Raw genomic sequence first — 23955 nt, forward strand, 5'->3', positions numbered from 1 at the left:
AACAGGCGATTAAACTAAATTGATGTTGCTTAATCCTTCTGGTTTATATGTTGATCATAATCTCGGTTCACTGGCACGAGAGTAGCCGAGTGCGTAAATTGACCCCGATTGACACCACTGGCTCAAAGATCAGTACCAACTGTCACTTTGTCAGGGTGTAGTGGAATTCTCAATACCACTCTCACGTTCAATGAGTTCCAAATACAACAGTTTGTTGACGTAGTTTTATGCTTTCTACCAATGAAATTGTTTAAACAAATTTCACTTTCGTACGTTCGATAACCTCCAAGACGGCGGCTTGCACCACCTACCACTGAAAGTTAAAAACGAACAAAAATGTTTAGTGTACTATGAAACACATCATATATACCCCTTCAACAAGACACCTTGAACTGAGTAGTACTCAAGGTGGTTCCGCCAGGAAAGCGGACAATGGCACTGGATTCAGCCTATCTTTGTGATAGAATTCTGTTTGGGCGCTTAAATTCTCATATGTACTGAGATCTTGTATTTACTGGTACTATAGTTAACTAAGGAAAGCCTTTGTTGAGAAATTACCAATAAGCATGAATTACGCATAAGCCAACAGCGAGTACAGGAAGTACCCATAAGATAAAAAGTATGTGTAAATACTTTAAAGCAAATTAAACCCACAGGGTCGGACATGTTTGCAATATGAGGCTATATATTATTCTTTATGTGCAGATAGCTCCCATGGTAATGTATGCCTAATATTTTATACTTAACAACAAAAATCAATTTTCATAACCGATCATGATAAGTTTTTAGTATTGCACTTCTCTAGGTGGATATCAGTAGGCGTACACTAGTCTTGCTAAAAAACCAATTCGGTTGTAGGAAACTACGAACTGCTCATCTTACAGAAATCAAAAATTTACCAGCACTGTATCAAAAAAACGCTATCAAAATCGACTCGCGAAAAAACAAGTACTCAGGAATGTACCGTTCTGTTTAGTGGACATCTATTTAGATTACCAGCAAACAAAGCTATGTGATAAGATAAATATTATATGAAAGTCCTGTAGTAAGTACGATTTATTATAGATCGTTTAGCTTACTGTTTACTATTGCGTTCCCTTTAATCGATATAATGTTAAGCTTTGACTGACTTAGGTAGTGATATTAGCAGTTAATACGTAGACGCCTTAGCTAAACATGCCTCCGCGAGTAAATTGAAGTGAATACATAACTTGAAAAATAGAGTTTAGGAATAAAATCCAACTTACATAAGTGACTTAAAGTGCATCATTTAGTTGTAGTGTAAATATTTCTGTTTAATTATAGCCTTTTTAGACTATATTCATCCTAGATACATGTGGACCACGACGATAAATAAAGTCATTTTAATTCGTTCTCACCAAATATTTGTATTATAAGACTTTTAAACACCCCTTTCATATATATCATTCAACGAATAATGGAAATAAAATTGTTTTAAGTTTATTAAGGAAAAATCTTAGCTTAGTATTAATGCACAAAAAACAATTAGTCACGATTGGCGCATGATCATATTTTCTCAGGGGAGATGATGCATCCCACCGTCGCATAGCATTGTCGATATAGCCACCGTAGTCACTGTGTGATCGGTCATTGTGGCGACGTTGCTCCGGTTCGTCTCTTCTTGTTTTGTTTTGTATTGTCGCTATATCTTTCCTGCTGTCCACTCCACTCACCACGAATGTTTTAATGCTCCTCCTATTTAGGCCCCGCCTCACGGGGCCGGCTCGCATGTAAGGGCGGACGAGCACCGCTAGCGACCGCCCTCTGAGCATCCGCGCCTATCGTGCGCTACGACCATCGACAACAACTGAGAGGAGGCAGCTCCGTTGAACAGATCAGAGAAGAGGAACATCAAAAGATTCGAGAAGAGGATCAGGCACCGAACTAATAATCCTCAGCCGGTTCAGCAATCGACAAACAGAGTTGTTCACGCCAATGGAAAGCAATACCTACGGATCGCGCAAAGCTTGCCTTGCGTAGTCAGTTAGTGTTCTCTCAAGGAGTGGAAGCCAAGTTTCCAAGCTTGTTACTCTGTTGAGTAACTTGAGAAGAATGAAAAATGTGCCCAACACGTAACACACGTTAGTGACTATTATCTGAAGCACGTGACAGCAGTGAAGTTCGTGAAGTGTTGAAATACTATGTGCTAGTGGGTAAAACGATCAACAAGAACGAGGAATTATGCTTAGCTCAAACTTCTCCAAAGATCATCATCAAGAAGCCGTAACTATACCTGGGCTGGATATTTTTAGGTAAGACATGTGTTGACTGCCAGTCATCCATATATGGTTGAAAACTGATAGCAAATAATTCAAATAGCTGTGTAATAGGGACATCAAGTTTCATACCATTACGACGAAATTGAAAATCCGTTTTGGGTAAATTCTTTTTAAGGATGATTACAACAGTCTGCATTGTGACCTGAAAACAGTGACGTCCTTAGAACTCCATCAAAAACGCATTGCTTTACCGGACTACAGTTACGCCATTTGCCGCATTTAACAAGTCTCTAATTAGCGTTATTGTACGTTGCAAATGCAACATTCCAGTGTAAGTTTGTTAGCATATTTAACACTCTTAAGGATTATTTGCGATCTAAGTAGTGATGTATTCGAGCATATATGACCTCGAAAAAAATCATCAAAATCAATAATGAATGATGGTTGAATCAATGCACACAACGCATACATTTGCCTGCAGGATGAGATGATTTTTGAACGAAATACAGTTATCAAAAGACATGTACTCATCTATAAGTTACTTTTACTGTAAGATATATTAGCATAGATTTTATGTATTTGTACACACCGACGCGTCCTTGAATATTTGCGTTAGATGCTTACATTAGAAAATAAACATTCATATTCTGAAGTGCAAAAATTACTTATAAGTGGAGTTCGATCTAAATCAATAGTCCGATTCATTGCACAAATTTAAACGCAGGCAAAAATGACTTGTTTCATTATTGTTTTGTAAACAATGTTAAAAAATGAATTTTGAAGTGTTAATCGAAAGTTAACCGTAGCCGTACGCGTTAGTAGGTTTGGTAACTGCGAGCCTGTCAACGGTAATGTCGAAACTGGACTTAAAGCTTAATTCGAAATATCTTGTAGTAATTTTTCGAAATTATAATATAAGGTGGGCTCGAAAATATGTTGAAGTTATCTATTTGAAAATTTGATGAGTACGGGGTGTATTTCACCAGCTGTAACGTTATTTAAAGGAAGTTCGCATTATTCTACATTCTACAAGCGAATAAATAATGTTGAAGGCGCTTAGAGCTTTTTTCTCGATTAAGAAAGCTTTGGCGTCTCATCCAGACATCAGATTTTTTAACGGCTGCTCTACCACATGAAGATATATCAAGGTGTTAAGCGATCTAAACGAGAAGCATAAAAATAACGGTATCTTTTCTGGATAACGTTTTCATTACCACCCAGTATTCGAAATATGCAGGACCATATTCAAAGTACAATGTGTCGCAAAATTTTAATCTTTGCCTGTACACTAGGACTGTTACGTTTTCATGGACATCCGTTTGGTTACGCGGGTCCCGAAGTGCTTATTATAGGATATTATAATTCAAAAGTTTTATATAGCATAAAATTAAATGGCTGCAGAATGAGCATTTTTAGTAAAGTAACTGTTTGGCTTCCTTTTAGGGTCAGTTAAAAATTATGCTATTAGGTTTTTTTGAAGGTTTATTTTTAGGTTAATAATCTTGAATTCCAATTTTTGTATACTTAATTTATTCATAATGTTTGTACGGAAGTTTTCGAACAAAGAGCGGATTTTTCTCGTAAGAAATTTATAACAGCAATACGAATGCTTAAACATGATTTTCCTTTAGCGTTATTCACAATAATAGTCGCACAAACAGTTATTATTAGCGTTGAGCGTTAATTATTGTTACGTTTTAACCTTTGGACTTTGGTTTAGACGGTACAAGCGACGGGGGTGATCGCTTGATATCGCCGTTAAAGAGCTCGATTCCTGTTATTTGTATTGCAAAGTTTTTGCGGAAAAAATATATTATCGTAATCAAACTGATACAATAATCTAATAATGCGGCTTTTTCCAGAAGCGTGTAACTATCAACTTGATAAACAAGGTTAATCTCTACTGTTTGGTGTGAAGCTGCTAATGGTATTATGGGACCACACATGGGTCAACACGTTTAACGCGTAACACAAGCATAATTGTAAACAATTTTTCTTAAAACTCGTAAGTCGTATTGTTTAGGGCTCCTAGTTCCAATATTTGCGACTATTACTTTTGCGTCAGCTGGTGTTCGAATCTTTTAGTGAGGGGTTTACGTTCTACTTTTCCTTTCGCTCTTTCTTATTATTATATATATAGTATATATAACAGTATATAGTTATACACTGTTATTAATAGTAGAGAATGCTTTATGCTTGCTAAATTTCACGCACATTGCGCCGTATGCGTCTCGTCAGTGAGCTCAAACCAAAAATCCGTTTCTATTTCCGTCTATCACTTCAAGTCAACACGTCGAAATTGTAGTATGTCTGTTGCCAAGGGAACCAATTACCACCTGGAGTATGGAAAGCTTTTGGAACAGTGTTGATGTCCGGACCTTATTCGTGCCTGGTTTCAGTTGGTATACGTCTATGCGCACCAGGCGAAGTTTACTTCAGTTTTAATCTAGTTTACCTTAGATTCAAATGTTCATTTATTTTATTCATTAGATAAATACCTCACACTATAGAATTTGAAATTATTTGTATATATTTATTTACTTAAATTTTGAGTTTGCCATTGCTGACCTTCATGCTTGCTTGGAGAGTAAACATTTCGTCTTTCCGGTTTGTAGCAGATATAACTAAGAGCCAATAAAGGGTTTGTTCGCCACCTTGCTCTCCTTGCGAAACTCAAATGTGCTTGTTCAGTTAATGCTGCGTCGTAAATAGCTTAAAAAGCATCCGACCCAGCTCGAGTTACTACCATGAGTTGAGATTGAATTAGCAACCAATCCGCGTTATGCAAAGTAGCTTCATGAATAAGTTTCGCTGGTATGATGCTTAGCATAATTAACGGTCCAAATAAAGCGGAAGTTTGTCGCTAAGCCGATTACGTTATCTCGTGACAATTATTCTATTATGTTCAAATTTCTCAACGAACGTTATGTGCTGTATTTATTTTATGCTGTACAGCCCCCTATAAAGCGTCACTAGATCGCAAATAACGCTCGGAATGTTGAAGGTTAATTTTTTTATTTGAAGGTTATTATGTTCGCACGCACTTACTGAGTTGAGATATTATTACAAAAAAGTAGACTGTTTCTGTGGTGAAGCTTAATAACAATAAACGGTACTGTTGCTCTCTTTCGTCATATTCTTTAACCACTTCAAATCTGCAATGACGATGTGCAGCAACGTTTGCTCATACATTAGCCCCTCAATAATATCGAAGAAGCACTCGCGCTAAACGTATACGAATGAATTTTTGGAAAGAACAAAGACCCATGCAGAGTTTATGCGAGTCTTAAATATGGTTTTACCAGCTTACATAAATTCATAAATGTAAATGGTGGTACCGTATATCTACAGTAGATGTGCCCAATCTGAGCATATTTTGGAGTGGTTTGCTAAAAGGTCGCATCGAAATAAAAACGTCCATTCGAAAAAAGCAAAAAGTTCTTACGCGAGGGATCACCTAAACAAATGTGTTTGTTTACTATAACTGTGATTCGTTGTGGACTCAAAATGTTTTATAAGTTATTTGCAAAACTTTCTTTTCTAGGTCTGTGATACAGTGAATTCGATTCTAAGCTGTCAATTTGTCCAAACATATGAATCATCATAGAGGCAGTTTTCAACATAATTACGCATTTACGTGTATAATTAGTCTTGACACAAGCTGGATGGTATTTTGCTCCATGCATTGTAAATTGCGGTTTCGTCACAGTGTATATTGTATTACATTATACTTATTTTCTAACAGTTTGGCTTTCCAAGGCAGTGCAACTTCATGCTGTTTTCACTGCTTCATTTTTTTTAGAGGGCATCACCATGCATAAAAAAATTAGTCTTAACCAAAATAAATACATCCTTAACGTATTAAGCAAAGCAACAGTTTTCTTTCTTAGTGACTCTTGCATCAGCGATGCTCAATAGCTCATATATCTTTAAAGAGTGGATCAGCAACAATTTCTTAACTTTCGCCTCCTTACAAAGCATCTGCCTAACTTCAATAATGTAACCAGATAACTTGAAATTCTCATAAACTGTGCGATAAACAGCAACAGGCGTGTTACCAGTGGTCTTAACTGTGTGAGTTAAAATATTAGTATCATTAAATATGTGTTTTAAGTACATGTGTTAATATGTGTTAATAAGCTATCTATTTATTGTGGATCGTCCGCGTTGTAGTATGGGAGCGCTCCTTGGAATTCTCAAAAGCTCCCTGATAATAGGTAATAAAGCAGATTGTAAGCTTTGTGCAATATTCTGCATTGCAAATATATAGACCCTCCTATTATAAAGTGGCTATGATTAGAATTGGTCAGAGCTGTTAAATGTGTTATTAGAAACATGCCATTTCGTAGTAGAATTTTTTATCGAATGTTTTTGATCGAATTTTTTGCAGTGAACATTATTTCCAGGTTGTATGTTTTGGTAAGTGACATTTTAGGTCACTAGCCAAGATGTTTCATTAACATACTACGACAAAACAGAGCGGTTCTTTTCAGCAGCTAGTCTGATGAAAGAAGACTTTTTGTCGTAAAAGTTGAAACCATTCAATCTCTATACGTTAAGTGCTTTGCACTAAGAGGTTTATTTCAGATATATTGTGTCTTAGAGCTTAATTAAACGTTATCCCACGGTGAACGAAGAGCAAAAACTCAATATGTGGAATCACGGTACTTCTGTGGAATCGAACCTTCCATTGTTGTGAATCCATCGCTATGCTTACCCTGCCATAGCTGCAACAAAGTTCGAGCACTATTTTGCCGATATGCCCCCCTATAGGCTAACTTAATATAGCTGGAAAATTCGGAGTCTTTTAAACTTTCGAACTGGAGGGATCATATATTAAACCATATTCGAATCTTTAGCCCCTCAATAGCTCTTTTTACATGACAGACGCTGATAGGTCAAATAAAAACGAATTGAGTAACTTCTCAGTAGAATAGTTGTAAAGTAGCTTGGCGTTCTGTCAAGAACTAATAACTTGTCGACCTCTCGAAAAAGTTCATATACTCAGCGGTGATCAAAATTGGTCATAAATATAGTTAAACATTTCCCTCTAGCGATCTAGCGAATCTGTATTCTGTATTTTAGTGCGATTATTTATTTTCTATTCATTTTTAATTATGTGATATAAATTTATCATCAGCCAGGTTCCTACTAGATAAATAATAGTACAGTTGGTTGCCAATTCGCAGGAAGCTCTGTAATCACATGTGCTATGTATTCGAGCGGTGCATGTTGAGTACATATCTTACTGGTATATATCGTTACGCACATTGGTAGCTACTGCCTGTCTGCCTTAATAAAGTGGCAGCTGTTAGCTCTTTTTTGACGGCCACCCGGGTGATGGAGTAGCTTGAAACCCGACAAAGCGTAAGCGGGCAGCCGCTAGCATTCAGCCTAAGTCTATGTGAGCACAGTAGCAACAGCTAGATGCACTTCAATGCTAAATGGGTATAGTGTGCATAAAGTAACGGAGCAACAGATCACTTTAGAAGACGAACATTAGGAACAACTTAGTAGCATTAGGTAACTTACCAGACTCTAACATTTCCATTTTCAGGTATGTTGTGTAAAAAGCTAGTCCTTTCAAGTTCATTCATTTCTTGTCAGTCATTTTGGGCTTACTTCTAGAATTGTTTGGAATATACGAATAGCAAAAAGGTTCACTATCAGTATGGATCAATTCTCATTAGTATTAGTTATTGTGTTATATTTTGTAGCCACCAAGAGGTTTCCTGAGAGGTTTACCTTGTTTTAGTGAAAGATTTTAATGTTGTTTTTAACTCATTGTTGCGCCATGCTATTTTCAAAAATCTCCAATTGTAGAAATATTATATTGCCCTTAGCCTAAACATGTGGCTATTAGATGCTACAAAGTGTACAACGATTCAGACAGCGAACTAGAAATTCTCGCATGTAAGATATGCAGCTGTAACAAAGAAACTAGAGAAGCGTTTCTGTTCGACATTACTACGTACATGTATTTGCATTATCCATATAATCCAAAATTGTGTCTTAACGTAAATCATATCTTGGCTTCGATACCCAAGCAGGTCACAGGGATCGAAAGGTCCAGTTGTCACGCAGTAGCATTACGCAAAATATTCGTAATATTTTATCTTGCATTTATTCGATTTGGTTACTGTTGTACTATATCTCAGCCACCTTCCATGTTGGTCATTTTCGTTATGTGAAACGCACGATTCCCAGTCACCAGCTAGCTGTAATCTCACACTCATAATCTCGTTCTTTATGTAGATCACGAAAATACCAAGTTTTAGCGCGCATACACTCACATTTATATAGACTAATATTGCGTACGCTGCGTAACGTCACTGCAATTTGTGTAATTATCTGTAAACTATCTATTCCAATGGAACTGTGCAAGTACATTTTTCAAAAGTCATACACAAATTACTACGGAATCGTTAATGCAAGTTCATATATATTCTCTAGGTTACCACTGTGGTGATTATTTTTGGATAATCTAAATATCATTGCATAAAACATATATGCAAATGAAGCGCAACTAGGTTAACTAAATAAAGCAAACTCTTGTACTTAGGTCAAAAACTTAATGACACATTTTTCACGGAAAATGATTGGCAAATATTTTTTTCTATGCTCTCCGCTTTTCATGACGTCGCGGGCTCACTAGAGCCTATTGGAGCCCTTTACATAATTAATGCAATTAGTTCAGTCTTTTTCCGGCTTGAAGTGGGCCTTCGGCCAAGTTTTGAACGCCGGAGCGGCCGTGCTGGCTTATTAGAATAACTGGCCTCCGCGTTGACTCTGTTCGTGAGCCTTTGTAAGAACAAGTTGCCGACCAACACCGTCTAACAAACGTGCTTGTACGTATATCGAGTCGAGCTCCGGCCGACGTCAAATGGATCAAAATCAGACGCGTATCTTATTGTCAGACGGATACTACCAACCGTGTGTCGGATTTCTGTTAAAATGAACAATGTTGTATCCAATATTGGCGAAATAACCCCAGCGTATCTTTATATGACAATAAACGTGATGCACATAAAAACGAAATGCCGGTTTAATAAAAAGAGCGTTGAATTATAATCCAAACACAGCAGGTACATCTATCCAGCACCATAATGCTTACACTATGTCATCGCAATTTCGACTTTTTATTCACACATCGTTTTCAGGCTTAAAATAGTTCTGGGCTTTAGCTCAGTAAAACTGGCCACAAAAGAGGTTAGAATTTTGAATATTTTGAATGAAGGATTTTGAATTCGACAGAGCCTTAGAACCTCAATATTACTTTTGATGAATCCGCTTTTAAAATCTCTGCATCAAAATGCAACTATCTAAAAATGATTAAAACGCCTACATCAAGCATATCATTTCGAAATTAATTAACATTTATTTTTTTCAAATTGCCGGTCTATTTGTTGTTCGTTTTCAGTCAGTGCTCTACGATTGACGGCGGCGCCTGATTTCACCATTGCGCAGTCTGGTAAATAAGGTGGATGATCCTCTATATTAAATAATTTGTTTAGAGAATTCTTCATATAATGATGGGGATGTGAAGACTGATGACAGTCCAATATCTTCTCGAAGCTGTAGTGCGCGTTTAGATCTGAAGCTGCAAATGTTGAAATTGACTGGAACTGTGGGTAAGGTTGTTTCTGTCTTGCCTTATTGAAGCTGCACGGCCATTTGGGGGCAAACGATAATAGCCCCCAAAGAGCCTTGTCTGAAGCTCCGAGACCAGTTTATTCCATCCGAAGAAGTTACTATCACAGGTTCAAGGTTGTTTGCCCCCGGTGTTCAGGTTTCGGCCATGGTCCAGGCTGGCCTGGGCTCTCCGGATCTGCCGGAACGCGAGCGGGGCCTCATGGCCAAGAGCTGCTCACCTACGTTGGCCGAGTCGAGTTTCGCGTCGCTCCTGGATTCCTGCTCTGGAAATTCCCCCAACAGCAAGTTAAGACCGTCCAGTCAATTTACACCTCCCGCTCCAACCGTACTGCACCACGGTGTGTTAAATCATCAAGATTGGGACATCAATGATAACAATGTCCCCAGGGTATGTACACTTTATCCTTCTGATGCTTACATACCTAACATTAGATTATGTTCAAACTTAGTTTCATCATTGTATTCATACATCTCGACAGTATATAGATAGATAGATAAATAAGGGTCGTTCTCTTTTTAAATGTTTGCGGAAACAGAGCGCTTTTACTGACACTGTCAGCGTGAGCATTTTGGTATTCGTTAGAATGTGCTTCACCGTCGGCCTGCACATAATATATATGGTCAGATGTAACGCCACATTATTACTCGAACAATAAAATAATCTCTATCAGAGCTTGTTGTTGTTTAAGAAAAACATGTTGTTAAAATACTTAGTGATCCATTCTAAGTTGGCGCTAGTGTTATCGTTACAGTCAGTAAATGCTCAATATTTGTGTAGTGATCATTGTAACGTTACTATGATACCGTAGTTAAAGTAACGGCAGACTTAGAGGCTGGTCTTATGAAGCTGGCTTATATAGTGAATCGGCGTAACGAAGCCTGCTATCTGACCGGGCTTAAAGGTTAGGTATCTTATTCCAAGGCGATATCGATGCTGCTGCTGCTGTTGTGATGTTCCTATGAATGTTTTCTCTGGAGATGCGTTCAGCGACCAGCAACCGCTGCTAGAGAGATGTGTTTTGGCGCATGCTGGGCTTAGCGTTGTAGCTTCTTACTCGGCCGCCGCTCAGGCTGTTCAGGCGGCCGAGCGGCTTTGTCTACTCGCTGGTGAGCTGCTGTGCTGGGCGAATAACTGCTGCGACTCGGGTTGAATTGCTGCCGTAGTGCTTACCGCCCGCATGGCATCACCATTCGACATCTGCCGCTCTCCTACTCCTCGTTTTCTTCCACTTTCTCCTTCTTTCGCCAAGGAGGAGTTGTCCGGGAGAAGCAGCGACGCGGCCTCACGGAGATGAGACGGCAACGCCGCGTACTCCCTCCTGCTGTCCCACCCTCTTTCTTACTCCTGGGCCATATGATCTTTCGAACTGATGCTGCTGCTGGTGTCGTTGTTGTCGTCGCTACTGTTGCTGCCGCTGCTGTAGTTTCTTGCTTGAACCTCTACATAGCAATGATGATTTTGGCCTCCCGTACGGTCAAAACAGCAGACTTCGCTAGAATCGCTATCAGTTACATTGGTTACTTAAGTCGATATAGAAACTCAGCTATTGCTACCATAGCGCTTCGTAATCGCCCTTAATGATTCGACCGCGTTGCTTATATTCATCGAAGTCACGCCGATCTCATATGCATGCAGAAAATGCAATATCAGAGAGTGGTCCCATTAATTCCTCGTTGTTTTAGCGTTATCATCGTCAGCCTTTCATCATTTTTGGTTTTCCTTGCTGTGCATATTATTGCATCTAAGTGAACTAAATCGCTCATCTCGATTACATAGCATAATATCTATTGGTTTTTTCCAGTATAGGTGCCTTGTCGGTGTTTCAAACCTCGTCTGTTCCAATCGTTATTTTTATAGTCCAAATGAAATGAGCTGTACTAGACTTAGTTAGCGAGTAAAAAGAAACAGAAACTCAATCTGATTGTTTGTTGCCGGACAGTACACTAGTTATCTTGATAGGTGCCTCAGATTGATGGCGCTGTCACGGCAATGCCACAACCGCTTTACGCATTATTTATTATTACTATATCCTTGTCACGGTTATGGGCCTTTGTAGCAGCAGCCGCACTATTGAGTCTTCTGCCGTCTATTGCTGTTGACGGCTCATCGTTCATTCTAGAGTCCAGTTTCGACGCAGTAAGGCTTTCTCTGTTGTCGTTCCGATTTGGCGATATCAGCATCCAGTTTTAAACATGTCACGTCGTTCACACTAAATAGGTCTGTGATTAAAAATTAGAATGATAGCCGCCACGGCCGCGGAGTTAACATCATACTGCAGTGCATTCACGCCGAGTTTGTAATATAAAAGGGTAATTTCCGTTATGACTTTGTTTTCTATTGCACGTTTTACACTTTAATTTAATCATGTGCAGATTCATTTGAGCGCGTCGCAAGACACACTCCATATTTCAAATATACTGGTTGTTTTGTGGAAGCTAGCGCTGCCCCTTCTATCATTCGATCAAATCAGAGACGCCATGGCAAAAATATGCTCGTCTGAAGAATACAGCCTAACAAGATTTAGAATTTCAAAACTTAACTATCGTCACACAGATTTAATGGTATTGAGGTCGCTTGTAATTCGCTGTTATGGTTTGCGGTACCTAACACATGCCAAGCAGATACAAACGGAGCATCGCAACCTCTATTCAGTCATGAAATGGACGACAAACGTGTTATCCAGTTTCATCGAGAGACGAATCTTTCTCGGTATATTCATCGTCCATGAACTTTTAGCGGTTTTGCTCAGTGTCGATAAAATCAAAGCAGTCCTTAACCTTCGATGTCATTGGCGAACACAGGCATACAGAGTAAACAATCGTCGCAAAAAAGCGAGTGCTCATCTTATTTCTTCCAAATGCGAAGTGTGATTGGCGTGCTGAGATTTACACAGATCCCTCCTCCTGATTTAGGGTCACAGCTTCATTACTGTCTGGTTTGGCGCACAGTCTATCTATAATCGGGGTTTGAGTGTCAGGGGACGATGTTATGTCAATTGATGGTCTTTATAATCGATGCTTAATATCCTAAGTAGGAAAGAGTAGGCGTGGAAGGGCGTGCATGTTGCAGGTCAGACAGTAAAAGCTTTTGTATACATCATTTGTTCATTTGAGGGAAGGTTTCACGCAACGCTAACGTTAAAGACACTTTAGTGTCGAACGTAAATACCTTGGTTTCTTATTATTCGGCACGTTCGTTCTAAGACATGTTCAACTTCGACTCGAATTCGACTAACAGTAGCATGGCGTAACACAATCCGAACTATTGAGCAAACCTTCACCATAAGAACGGCTACAAGTAGTGACGATTGGATCGGTGAAAGCAAACTCACCGCAGCCTTCGTTGAAGGCAGACAGGTCGAAACAAGCGGACGTCGATGCAAATTTGTCTTTTTAGCGGGTCAGATTATCATGATCAGCCTCACTATCATCGTCTAGTAATGGATCGACCTGCCAGACCGACTCGCTTTTTGAGGAGTCATCAGTACTCGCTCGGCTTCATCAAACGGAGTAGCAACAATATGGGCATCGTACGGTTCGACGGCAGACGCTCGGTGATTTTTGCAGCATACGCTTTTTATGAGTTACATTAGGAGGGATAGAATTCCATGAAAGTTAAGCGCCGCGTAACGGCGGAACTTAGACGTTCGTTATGTTGGTTGAATACAGATAAGTCAGTAAAGAAAAGCGGAAATGATCTGGCGGACTGTGATCCGATAATGCCAGAACCACAATAACCTGTTTTGAGCTGCAGGCACCATTCGTATTTATGTTTATCTAGTATTCACTTTTGTTGCTGTAGAAATAAAGAACGAAAAATTAAACATTTAACGCTGCACATTCTACTTTTGTAGACTGTAATGCGGGAACCAACTGAAGTTATTGAACCCACTATAAATTATGTGAATTCAACTTGAACAAATTTCTTCCTTTTGTTGCTATACAATTATCTCTATCATTTTCTTGCGTCTTCATGTGAAGCTTGCAGAACACTGTATGTGAGAGTAACCTAATACCGTTTAATAATAAACCGTAATAGACAATAACTGCTGTACTTTTATTGTTTATTTGATTGTAGAAGTTACCACTAGTTGCATCATTTTTATTGTATAGATAATTTGCATGTATCAAGTGTTTACTTTGTCCATATCTATTGCTGAAGTATTAGTTTTCTAGTTTAAGTGGGGTTAGACTTAGAATAAATGCCAGGCTTCCGTCAACAGCTTCAACACACCTCATAAGTATTTTTATAACAGAACATTGGAGATCAATGAAAATGAATACCCTGTAACATAACCGGCATAGCCTATAAAAAAAACTACAACTTGTTTGATCAGATGCCCATTGACGCTTATATAACAAATCTCTCGCAAATGGAGAATGTATTGTTTAGGACCAGAGAGCTAGAAGGTGGCCTGCCCCGCAAGAGTAGTGTGCTAATATTTGGTGATTTGTATTCTCACTGATGATGCGTCCCAAATCTTAGCAAATGATTTGGGCAGTTTGCTTTCTCTCTAATGGCCTCTTGCCGTTTATCACCTAGACAATTACCCAGCTCATCTGCATTGCGCTCCTGCTTACATTGTCTTTCATCGCAGCTTCACCAATAATCTTTTACGATGCTTCTGCAAATGTCCTGCGAATACCTTTCTTCTATCGCGCATCGTAAACGCAAGGCCTTCAAGCGTTTGCTCGAATGAAGAGGCAAAGAAAAGCGAGCTGGTGCGTTATGGTACTCCAAACTCTAGTTATATCTACCCCTTTAACTGGCCGTAAATAGGGTCCAAGCCATACTTCAGGGACAATGTTCGTGCGGCACTGGCCATATCCCACCCATTAATTCCACTGAAAGCCTTGCAGGTCGCACAACTAATCGCTGCCTTAAGCTGCTATTGACAGGCGAGTTGAAGAGAAGTACGTGGGATTAGTTGGCGGGCGAGGTCAAGAGGAAAGACATCATCATCCTCAACAGCAATGACACCTAACGCCACCACCATCATTTACACCAGCTTGTCGGTTCATCAGCCTCAATTCGAGAAGGGAAAAACACGCTAAACAACAATAAAATATATCATAAATATTTCGGTAGAGTCTGGTCAGATCGCTCAGTCACTTTCAGATTTAGTGTTTCAGCGCGGTCGCTAATAACAGACAATGTAGTGGTCCAGGTTTTTTGCTTTATATAGCTATGGAACGATTAATCAGGTGGAAAAAAACACGTGATGGAATGCTGAACGCTGGTTTATCGCTGTGAACGACGACTAGAGGCAACAATGTACATACATATCCGGCAATCGAAAAACTCAATTTCTCTATGCTAATGACATACGTGCAAATTTCTTTATAGAGATTTATTTCAGTTCGAACTTTAAGAACTTTGTAACGCATATATATATATATATATATATATATATATATATATATATATATATATATATGCCGTTGTTGCATTGTTTTTCATCAATATATATCAATATATATATTCACTCTCGTTAGCCAAGGAACTGAAATAAACTTCTACGAAGAAATTATTTGCACCAATGTCATTACTGTAGAAAAATTGAGTTTCTCGATTGCCGGATACACGTGTATGTTGTGTCAGCTTACAATTTTAGTTCACAACCGCAAACCGGCGTTCATCATTCGTCGCGTATGGATTTTTTCCACCTGATTCGCTGTTTCATGGTTCTAAAAAGCAAAAAACAAACCACTAGGGACGAAACGTACACTAACGATTTTTAGTCACCGCTACGTCATACTCAACCTACTAATTTAACCGACTGTTTTTTGTAGAAACGAGAGACACTGAAAAATATCGCTAGTGTCAGCAATTTACCATTAGCATAAAGTTAGTAAAACATTTTATTTAGACAGGCCGATGTCACAATTTAGATACAAAACTATTTGAGATAGTATTTAGCAAAGATTTCTGGCCTTATTTGCTATTAGTGTACTAATAGCATCATGGTCGAACAACGATGAAAATTCCTCAGAGGAATTCGTCGCAGCTCATTTTGTAGCGAGCACCCGGCTTAACCTAGATGTCTTCCCTTGAAAACTCGGAAGTGATAAGCACGACCTCATCACTTAATTCAGAAGTCTAAACGAAGGGATAGCAGGTGAAACGCCCAAGGGCATAAAGGCGGTTTCAATGAGCAGATTCAGTGGGCATAGCTGACATTGCTATACCGATCACCCACACTACGGCCACGGAACAGATGCGAACCTTTGAAGAAGACAAATGCTGTCCTGTGAACATAACATCTGTTCAGATATTCTCAGAGTCTCGGTACCGACATCTTACGAATCACGTTATCATACGATTATAGCACAATGTTATTCGAGCATTATACGACTCTGAATGTCACTGATGTGAAGGTTGATTAAAAGAGATTTCAGACCGATTTTGCTACAATAACTGTCTAGTACTTTCCATATTTCCACACTTTCGTAGGAAACTCACTTCATTTTCAATCGTAAGTTTTAGCATCTTAGAGAAAAAAAAACGCTGCAATGTAACTGGGTTTGATTTCTTTTGAGTTAAGCTTAAGCTCTTGGCTTGATATGTATGCAACTGATTACTTCTGCAACGTATTATTTCTAATACAATATCTTTCATTTCATATGTAGATGCTGTTTAGACAGTTATGATTTTCAATGTAGTGGAGATTAATTCGAAAACTTTTTGGATGAATGTATTATAAGATCATAGTTACGTCATTACGAAGCACTAAAGCCGAGGTCGTTTTTTATAACTCTGAAAAATTACTGGGCGTTGGCTAAACAAGGTACTCGTGGTTTTATTATAATTAAGCCGGCGCTTTTTAATGTCGTCATTAAAATTATTCCGTTGCCACACGGAGTGTGTGCGGGTATGAATCACATGAAATTGAACGATGTTTCGATAGATGCATGTTGGGTAAGAAAAGTGGTGTAGGCTATTATTTACAAGAAGTGCAAAAGCAGAAGCCCATACCAGATATACTTGTAACTATTTCCTTAACAAATAAAATCGAATGAGGAAAAAAGGGTTTGTTTTTGTTGTGGCTTATGCGAGGACTAAATCCCAATAAAGAGCGAGTATTTTTGTTTTTTGAATGCTGGATCCAATATATCGATTCCCGTATACCGGGTTCCCATCAGCATCATCCCTTTTCTCATTTTCCTAACGAAGTCCATGAGAGGTTATTCTTTTGCGCTATCCCTACGTCTACTTAAATTGTCTTGTAGAGAACGATGACAGTATTGTGATCACACCCCGCGGATTTGATTTTATTTCTTTGTCTAATAAAGCGGGGTTAGTCGCTTGACTGTGTATAAAAAGAGGCATCTCAGCCAACAAACTATACTTCCACAATCTTTTTTTTGCTAACACGCGCACGTTCTCTTTGTCACGGCCTCTATTTCTCTCTTATTTTCATCTCACAATTTCTCCCGCACCTCCTCCCCCTTCCTTCTGTCCTTTCCCCTAACCTCTGTTCGAATTCCCTATCCTTCCCTTATTGAGATTTAGTTGCTTCGCTATATTTAAGAGTGAAATACCATGCCCCAATAGCGTGAAAAGCGAGCTGTAGGTACGAACACATAGTTTGACATAGCGTAAAATAGGAGATTCATTCTTGGATGGAGTTGGCCGTAAGTGATCGAGATGTAGTTGACGAAGAAGAAATCTAGGCTGATTTTTGCTGCCAATAAGCTTGTGAAGTGTTCAGTTTCACATGCAGTTTGCATTGGCCTCTACTTTTCTATAGGAACCCGCATTGGTGAGAATACTGTGTTAGAGGCAGTAACGAGGAACAACGGCAATAAGCTTTCGAATGAATTCGGCTAATAATAGCAGTAGCAACTATTAGGCAGGTCGGCTGTTGTACCTGGCTGACGGTCACGTGGTGCTGGCCGTCGTTATCGGTTGCAATGGTGGAATGACAGCACGACAACGCGGCAGGCACGCCGAGTCACTAAAGTAAAGCTACACTCTGTAGCGATGCGGAATCCAGATCTGTCCGTTTCTGCCTCTTTCAAAGCCATCTTTATCTACCCCAACCCTCCCCTCGGACATTCACCGACGGTCGACCGCTCACACCAAATCGAAGCGGTAAACAAAAGTTCGTCTGTCTACTGGACACCTTTTAAGAGTGGGTGCTATCATTCACCGGTGATTGATTGATTGATACCAAAATAGACGGGTGAATGGATGCTTTGCGGTTTGTTGTCACTAATCGTGACCATTGAAGCCTCGGCCGCATGACATCGAAATGGGACGGCATTAGTACTGCATTTGTGTCATTGGGTAGCTGCTAGTTGGGCCTACCTGCAGGCTACTACTTGTGATGGTGGCTGCGTCCTGATGCTCTCTGTGCGCTCAACTATTATAGCTACCATCGCAGCAATCATCGATGCCATTTTCGAAGTTGTGAGGCCGGCCTTAGCAGAGAAAGCACACGCGTCCGATAGTGGTTGTCCCCACAGCAATGAGAACATCCATTTAGCTGTGGCAATGCGGTGAAATATGCGACCACTGTGCACAAAAATGCGTCTAGCTCAAATACATTTTTTTGCATATATAGTACCGTCAAATTACATTATGCATAATTTACATAAAGCATTGTGATTATTCCAAACATAGATCAAGCAAATAAGTTTATTGAGCTTGTATTATTTTTTGCAATTGAATCTTTGCTTGATTTTATGGGCTGCCATTATGGCCCTTGGTGCATTAGCTGTTTTATAGCGCAAATCCGCTTTCACTATTGAGCAAAATAACATTGTTTTCAGCTTAATTCCACTTTGGTAGAGAAACTTATTTTAATCTATACCTTTACAATGATGCCAGTATTTGTCAACAAAGTTTTTCGTGCAGCTCTGAAATAATATTGTATTGGATTTATTGTTAACGTTTGATCTCTCCGATAAAACAGCATTTTTTGCTCTCTGGCCGTCGTTGCCAGTCATTATCTTCAGCGTAAGTCACGAGGCTAGTCGGCTTGCCTGAAGCGTCTATACCCTTCATTTTTGTGCAGTGCTTTAGTTCACCAAATGTCACAAAACGACTATCTCTTATACGTCCAAGATGTAATAGTACTTTAATTCGAAGTCGTACTTTTTCAAATTTATGTATTATATCCGATCGGACGAAGTGCAATACGACTGAGACCACCAGCGAACAAATTATTTCTTTTCCTGTGCCTGCGCAGTCTGCACGTCGTAGTGGTGTGTTTGGTGTTACGATTGACAAGGTATTTGTGACACTTACATGTGGCAATCGTGAATTAAACAGAAGAATGAGATGGAAAACGGCCGACAGCGCACGAACAGGTTACATTTTCTATCTACGAGGTACGTCACGTTGTCTCGAAGAAAAGCCATCAACAACGGATTGCCACGTCATAGATTTTCAACCCACTGCCTTATAACGAAATGTTATGAAGAGTACAAATTAGCGGCTTAGTGGATGAATTACTTATTTTGAAGAAGGTGTGGTTTCGAGAGACCATTAAGATCAGAAAGTCAACAGTGCCTTTGTAGATTCTTTTTGCAGATTCGAGTCGCAGAAGGCTGCGATGCGATACTTGGAACACTTACCAACTATGCGACTTCACTTGTCGCTATTTACAATGATATGCTATCGCTACTCAAAACAAATTTAAGGAATGATTTCGTTCGAAATTATTCAGTTTTTTTGTGGTGAATATCCCTTCTTATTTCTTCACTTTATAATTTATAAAACCTATAATCGTTATTTTCGCTCCTTACGTGTCATTTACCGCAAAATGCAAAACAAAATGAAAAGAAAAAAATCTATAGAACAGGTCACCTATTGTAAAATTAATATTATTAGGATATACTTTTAACAACACTGTTAGCAGATTAAAATCCAGTGCCGTTATTTAAACGTTTCAAGGGACAGTAAAATGTGGCAACCTTAAAACATACAATGTCATTACAGGTGCTCTACTAGTAGTCACCAATTTCGAGAAGGTGTGAGCGGAATAAAAGTTGAGAAGTTCACCATTTTAGGAGCCATAGCCATTTCGCTGAGACCCCTTTAAATAACGCTCAGTTTTTTTTTAAATATAACACCAACAATTCCTTGTACCTAGTTATACTTTCCATTCGGAATTCTGCATCCACAATAGTTAACACAATATCATTACATATGAGGTCGACTTAACCTATATATATACATACGCACATCCATCATAATGTGCTGACCGAAGGGCAAATCATTGAAGACTGTGGACGCCTAGTGGAGAATGTCGTACAGCATATTTCTATTGTTCTATTACGTATTTAGTCACCAATAAACGTTACCTATACTATATTGAACTTTTATTTCCAAATTTTACGCGTGATCGATGTAGATCTATTTCAGTTAGAGCTACTATTTGGTTAAAGATAAAAGTAAGAACTGTCCAATATCTTTGCGACTGTCGAGGGAGCGCGACTGCGACCTAATGCATAGGTAGATCGGATGTGGAATCTATGGGGAGTAAAGTTCCAAGCCTCAACAAAGCAGAACCCATTTAGGCCATTTTACTTGTTCGACCGCTGAAGGATTCTAGCGATGAACTGCTGTGTTGGTAGCGCGCAGCTGAAACAGACTAAGTGGGAAGGTACATGGTAACTTACTAGTAACAATCACATGCGCGACACCAACAACTCTCCTAATGGACGCAAACGATGACATTACTACTGTCACATTTGTATGAGCGATGAAAAATGAATGAATTTGGCTGCTGCTGTTGTCGGAAACTCAACAACGAGCATTGGGTTAAAGTGGGACGCTAGTAAAAGTTCTGCTTGGTGCATGATAATGTTACCTTTACTTCTACTACGAATACTACCAGCGCGACTCATTTAACTTCGTTTAATACTGACTACGACTGAATAGAATACATCAAGAGCCAGTAGTCCTTCTTGGTTGTGTCGGCGGTTTGCGGTTAAAGAGGCTTCAATAAACGTTCTAACAGTGGCAGCAACGTTAATGAGATGACGTTTACTAACCAACAACGGCGCATATAGGTATAAACAGACGCACTGACAGAAACCATTTAGAACAACTAGAATAATTTGAAATGACGTAGGCACAAATTTTGAAAAAGGAGTTGTATTTAAGTTACGAGTGACACCTATTTATTTGAAAACCTATACAAGTATCAAGAGCACTGTTGTATGTTGCATAATCGTAAATCCTACTTCAGTAGAGCTAGCTTCTTCCTTCTTTGATCCCTTCACCCTAATATTGGTGTGTTTTCGCTGGTGGTATCGCTTAGTCGCTATATCCGCCTAACAACTGAGGCCGTTTTCAATACACGCAGGCTGATTTCAAATCAGCTGACGACCGGCTTCTACTCGAACCCAAAGTCAGGAACCAGTTTAATACACATGTCCGTATACGCACAACACAAATATGAAAACCCCACATATCAGAAACGTAGGAAATATTATGTCCCAAATGAGAGAGTCTCCATTAATCGATTCGTCGTCTAAGGTTAACTGTTCAATACCTCTACAATTGAACAACTGATAAAGCGATGCATATTTATCTCTTTAACATTATTAATTTTTTAATGGGTGGTATAACCCAGTTTTAAGCATGTGCCAATTCACGTTCTACTTGAATAATCGATTGGTAAGTCAAGGCATTTGCTATGCCAGTTAACTCCAATGACAGTCATTGGAGTTAACTGGCACTTCCTCTTTTGCTGCGCGTAAACTCATATGACTCAAATCTTTTGTCCAGTGTTCACATAAAGCAAGATTTTATCTGTAAATCGACGTATGTCTGTGATTTAAGTTGCAAAATTTTACGTAGTGTTGAAGGAGGCTAGTGCACGAGTAATTTTAAAAAATTAAGCATTGCGGATTTAGTGGGTGAAAATATAGTATAGCAAAATCAGTTTGTCTGGCTTTCCTCTTCCCCTTGCTCTTTGCATAATAACAAAAATAGTAAAATATGAATCTGAAAAGTATTTACCAGCGAGCACTAAAGTAAGATAAGGATAAATGGTTGGTGCCCTTTTTCGGTATTAATACCACTGTAAATAGCATAACAATGATTTTACTACAAAAACGGGAGGTTGAAAGATTTTGTCCAACTTAGATCACGTCTTTAGCTTGTTTAAGTACAACTACGTACATCAAAATAGCAAACTATAAGCCGTTCTGAAACATCGGTAAACGTGTTCATTATTCTAAGTGTTAAGTGCTACACAAATTACCAATAATGCAGTAAAATCTAAGTCTGGCATAATATTTTACTATTTTAAGTTCGAATAAAGCCGGGCAGTTCTGATCAGACTAATTCACGGATCACAGAGGCATCTATTATTATTTCATGTCTGTTTGACCGACAGCACTGACAAGCTGCTTATAGACATACTAAATTCTTCAGATCATTTTCGCGGATGTGGGTAGGGCGATATCTCAGCTTCGTTTTTTTGCTTGGATCATCTCAGACGATATTGTATTGATCTGTATTATAGTGTCAAAAATGGCTGTAAGCCGACAGCAGATATGCACGCATAGCGCTCCATTGCAGTTAATTCGGTTGCATTTTGCAATTACGAAGAGCGTCCATTTTTAAACAATGGTTATAGTGTCGGTTTGCGCATGTCTCGAGGGAATATTAAACGAAATCAGCATCAGTGCTCGTTATGCTTCTTTATCAAGAGTCCGATAAACGAACAAATGAGATGACTAAGAAATAGATATTTCGGATTGGTGCCTAAAACCTGAATTGTTTCACAACCTTAACAATAAGATATATAAAAAAAGAAAAAATGTAATATAAAAACATAAAAATAAAATACAAAAGTAACAAAAAAAACACATGTCCTAAGGCGATACTTGTATAAATTCTTATGTTTACATAAAATGACAATTTTGACACTGGTTGACAAGATCAAAGGGCTAACGTTAATCCCTGCTGGCCGCTTTCCATCATATATGCCGGTAGTTAACTAAGAAAATTGCTTGAATAGTTCACTGGTTTTTCTTTTGCTGCTCGTTTTCGTTCTTGTCTCATCACATCATATTTTTTTGTTATTGTGCTACCTATATATATCTGTGGAGTCAAAGCCAATTATTAAAGCAGTAGTCATCGTTTACTGGTGACATCGTGATCCTTGTAACCTTTCCTTCGAGTTTTGAGCGTCAGTGCGTTGGATGCTGTTGTTTTTCGGTATCACATGCTTAGATAGGCCGAGCACAAGAAATAGAAATGACCAGCCGCACTCGTCGCTTTAGTGGCAGCAACAGCAGCAGCGTCAGTACGGTCCTGGCAGTCCTATTTTGGTTCTTGAAGCGTGCTGCTGGTCGGCGTCATGGACTTCAATGGCAGGCTATTATATGACCATTTATTTTGCCATTCCGTTTCGATTGCGAATGGGCATCTACTTCGGAGTGATCTGTTACAATTGTCTTGTCTGTTCGATGAAGCAGCATGAAGCAACAAGTGCACACCGATGGCCAGTGCATATCATTTACCTCGAGCACTTTAGATCGTACCTGAATGGCCGACTATTTTCGCCCTCCCGCTGGATCGCTCCGCTTATAGTTATTACAGCTATTCCAAGTTTGAAGCGACGTTCGCTTTGGTGGAGGGGGTGGTGGCAGTCGTGTTTGCGGGTGGATCATCATCTGTAGTCGAAATTGTTGTTTCTTGCGGCCGCGTGTAACCTGCTAGTTTCATATCTTTCTCATAAACAGACTGCTGTTATCGCAACAGCCAACATCAGCTGCTATCAGTAATGTCTTTCTATTCACGTCTCGTATATCACTTCTCATGTAGTCTGCCTATAGCTTTCGCCCAATTTGTAACAATTTACCCCAATAGCGCTGAACAGCCCACCGTAAGGAAGACGTATTTAAGTCGAACAGTAAACAGCATTGGGTGTGGCTCTTTGATGAAACACTAAGACCAGTGAGCTATGAAGGAAGGTCGAAACAGGTTACACAGCACATCTTTTTTATTCAGGCAAGGACATACCGGATGAGCAGGTGAGCTCACGATTTTCGAATTCTGACTGGCGGCATTAAGATTTAAGGGTATTAAATGAAG

The 23955-nt window shown here is 39.2% G+C and overlaps 1 protein-coding gene across 8 annotated transcripts in view; it reads left to right on the top strand.

The window, feature by feature from the left end:
• Positions 1-23955, top strand: part of LOC111249648 (uncharacterized) — a 61342-nt gene that overhangs the window by 12306 nt on the left and 25081 nt on the right. The window contains exons 1-3 of one of the 8 annotated variants that reach the window (XM_086986916.1): positions 1769-2273; positions 9661-9720; positions 10030-10281. In XM_086986916.1, coding sequence (XP_086843042.1) covers positions 10039-10281 — 243 coding nt within the window. In that variant the 5' untranslated portion in view covers positions 1769-2273; positions 9661-9720; positions 10030-10038. Of the gene's footprint in view, positions 1-1760; positions 2274-9660; positions 10282-17681; positions 19230-22945; positions 23895-23955 lie in introns of those variants that run through there. The other 7 variants (XM_022803775.2, XM_022803774.2, XM_022803773.2 and 4 more) reach the window with 7 other exon arrangements.

This window comes from Varroa destructor, unplaced genomic scaffold (assembly GCF_002443255.2).
Source record: "Varroa destructor unplaced genomic scaffold, Vdes_3.0 BEIS01000004.1, whole genome shotgun sequence".
NCBI lineage: Eukaryota > Metazoa > Arthropoda > Arachnida > Mesostigmata > Varroidae > Varroa > Varroa destructor.